The sequence below is a fragment of the Babylonia areolata genome, chromosome 18 (genome assembly GCF_041734735.1).
Source record: "Babylonia areolata isolate BAREFJ2019XMU chromosome 18, ASM4173473v1, whole genome shotgun sequence".
NCBI classification, from domain to species: domain Eukaryota; kingdom Metazoa; phylum Mollusca; class Gastropoda; order Neogastropoda; family Buccinidae; genus Babylonia; species Babylonia areolata.
This window is the reverse complement of record NC_134893.1, coordinates 67,429,462-67,432,130: the sequence shown is the minus strand read 5'-3', so window position 1 is coordinate 67,432,130 and position 2,669 is coordinate 67,429,462. Positions and strand designations below refer to the sequence as shown.

The 2,669-nt window shown below is 44.9% G+C and overlaps 1 protein-coding gene across 1 annotated transcript in view; it reads right to left on the bottom strand.

The window, feature by feature from the left end:
- The window catches only part of LOC143292322 (UPAR/Ly6 domain-containing protein bou-like), a 121,320-nt gene extending 119,956 nt beyond the window's left edge, over nucleotides 1–1,364 (bottom strand). Inside the window, exon 1 of the mRNA XM_076602511.1 lies at nucleotides 1,189–1,364. Coding sequence (XP_076458626.1) covers nucleotides 1,189–1,264 — 76 coding nt within the window. The 5' untranslated portion in view covers nucleotides 1,265–1,364. The remainder of the gene's footprint in view (nucleotides 1–1,188) is intronic.
- Between the last annotated feature and the right edge of the window lie 1,305 nt (nucleotides 1,365–2,669).

Sequence of the window (2,669 nt, the reverse complement as noted above, 5' to 3'; positions counted from 1 at the left end):
AGACAGACTGACAGACTGACAGACAGACAGACAGACAGACTGACAGACAGACTGGCAGACAACCAGACTGACAGACACACTGGCAGACAGACAGACTGACAGGCAGACAGACAGGCAGGCAGACAGACTGACAGACATACTGATAGAGAGGCAGACAGACAAACAGACAGGCAGGCAGGTAGACAAGCAGACTGAGAGACAGATTAACAAAACACACACACACACACACACACACACACACACACACACACACACACACACACACACACACACACATGCCACAGAGATACAGACACACACATATACATACACATAGACACACACGGCCATAGACACAGACAGACAGACAGACAGACAGACAGACACACACACACACACACACACACACACACACACACACACACACCACACACACACACACACACACACACACACACATACACTCACATGTATATACACACATACTCAGACTAACAACCACACAGACGGACACACACACACACACCCACACACCCACCCACCCACACACACACACACACACACACACACACACACACACACACACACACACACACACACACGCACACATCCAGCTACCCACCCATCCGCCCACACATCCTACTTACACACACACACACACACACATACATCCTACCCACCAACACCCCCCCCCCACACACACACACACACACATCCACCTACCCCCCCCCCCCCCCACACACACACACACCCACCTCCCTCCGCACCACACACACACTCACGCAAGTTTCAAGTTTCAAGTTTTAATCATCCTTTCACTCCTATTGGAGTATGGAGGATTACTGCAATTTTTTTTTTTCTCACCAGAACAAACATTTCCAAATACACAACAATGTCACATAAAAGTTGAGAAAACACACTCAATATGTGACACTTAGTAGCCAGAGACAAAGATCAACGGGCTGTGTACATCAGATAATATAGCATCAAATGGGGAAATAGTAGAATCTGTTATATTTGTGAACAAAAAAGAGGGATCCAATCGTGTAGTCAACTACAGTCCAGCCATTACTAGTGAATACACACACAAACACACACCCCACCCCCTACACACACACACACACACACACACACACACACACATACACCCACTACCCACCCACACCCACACGACAAGACAAGACAAAACACACACACACAGATACTGACCGGATACCAAGAGATGCAAAGACAGCAAGGCGGTCACCCAAGAGCGCGCTGCCAACACGGGCCATGACACTCTCATCTTTCTGTTTCGCTGTGGTCCCCTCTCTCTCTCTCTCTCCTCTCTCTCCTCCTCCTCTTCCTCTTCTTCCTCTCCTTCCTCTTCTCCTCAGAAAGACCGGTCGCGGTCGCCGGCTTCAATAAGTCCACCACAAACGCGCGCGCGCGCGACCAAGTGTAGCAAACTTGCTTGCTAGTAGCCAGTCAAGCTTTTTTTTTTTTTTCTTCTTCTTCTTTTTTTTTTCAGCTGAGTTGAGCTTGGTTGTATAGATGGTATTTCTCCTTCCCGCTCCAGACAAATCCTAGCGTCGTCGGCGCCATTTCTGAAATTGGACCGGGTGGTGATGCTCAATAAAATAAAAGAAGAAAAGAGAAAAAGAAAAAGAACAAATAAATGAATGGATAGATAAATAGATAGATAAATAAATAGGCAGATAAATGAATTCTAAATCAACCAACTGATAAAAGAATTAATAATAAAAAACGAATCGTATTTGAACACAATCCACTTTTTTTCCGCACTCTCTCTCTCTCTGCAGATGTTCATGAACAACTAAATAAATGTGCTTCCCCCCCCCCCCCCCGACACCCCCTCCGACCCCACCCCCATCTCCCCCCTCCCCGCCCCGAATTTTTGTTAACGTAGGATTTGATTTGATTTTTTCTTCTTTTTCTTCATTTTCTTAATATCCAATATAAAACCGCAGATAAAGGTCACATACTTCTTTTCATTTTTTTATTTTTATTTTTTTAACTTCACCCACGTAAACAACACAAATGTCTAGGAAGTGATAGTGAAAAAAACGAAAAAAAAAAAACAACCACCACCAACCAACCAAACAAAAATTAATGTTAAAGATACTTAGGAAACATCTAGAATTTGTCATCGGTCGGTTTTCATATGGCGTCTGTAGTTCTTAACACGGAGAAACAGAAAAGAGCAAGCAAGTACACACACACACACACACACACACACACACACACACACACACACACACACACACACACACACACACGCACGCACACACACACACACACACACACACACACACACACACACACACACACACGAACACGCACCGCACATACACACAAACACACACACACACAGTCACACACACACACAGTCACACACACGCACGCACGCATACACGCACGCTTTCACACGCAACATACACAGGCACACACAACCTCGTGAGCAGCATAATGTTGTGACTGAAAACAGCTGATAAAACAAACAAACAAACAAACAAAAAAACAGAACAAACACAGACATACATGCTTACACACATACACAAACACACGCACACATACAACACACATACATACATACATACACGCACAGACACAAACGCACTTATAAACATACATACATACACACACACACACACACACACACACACACACACACACACACACACGTGTAA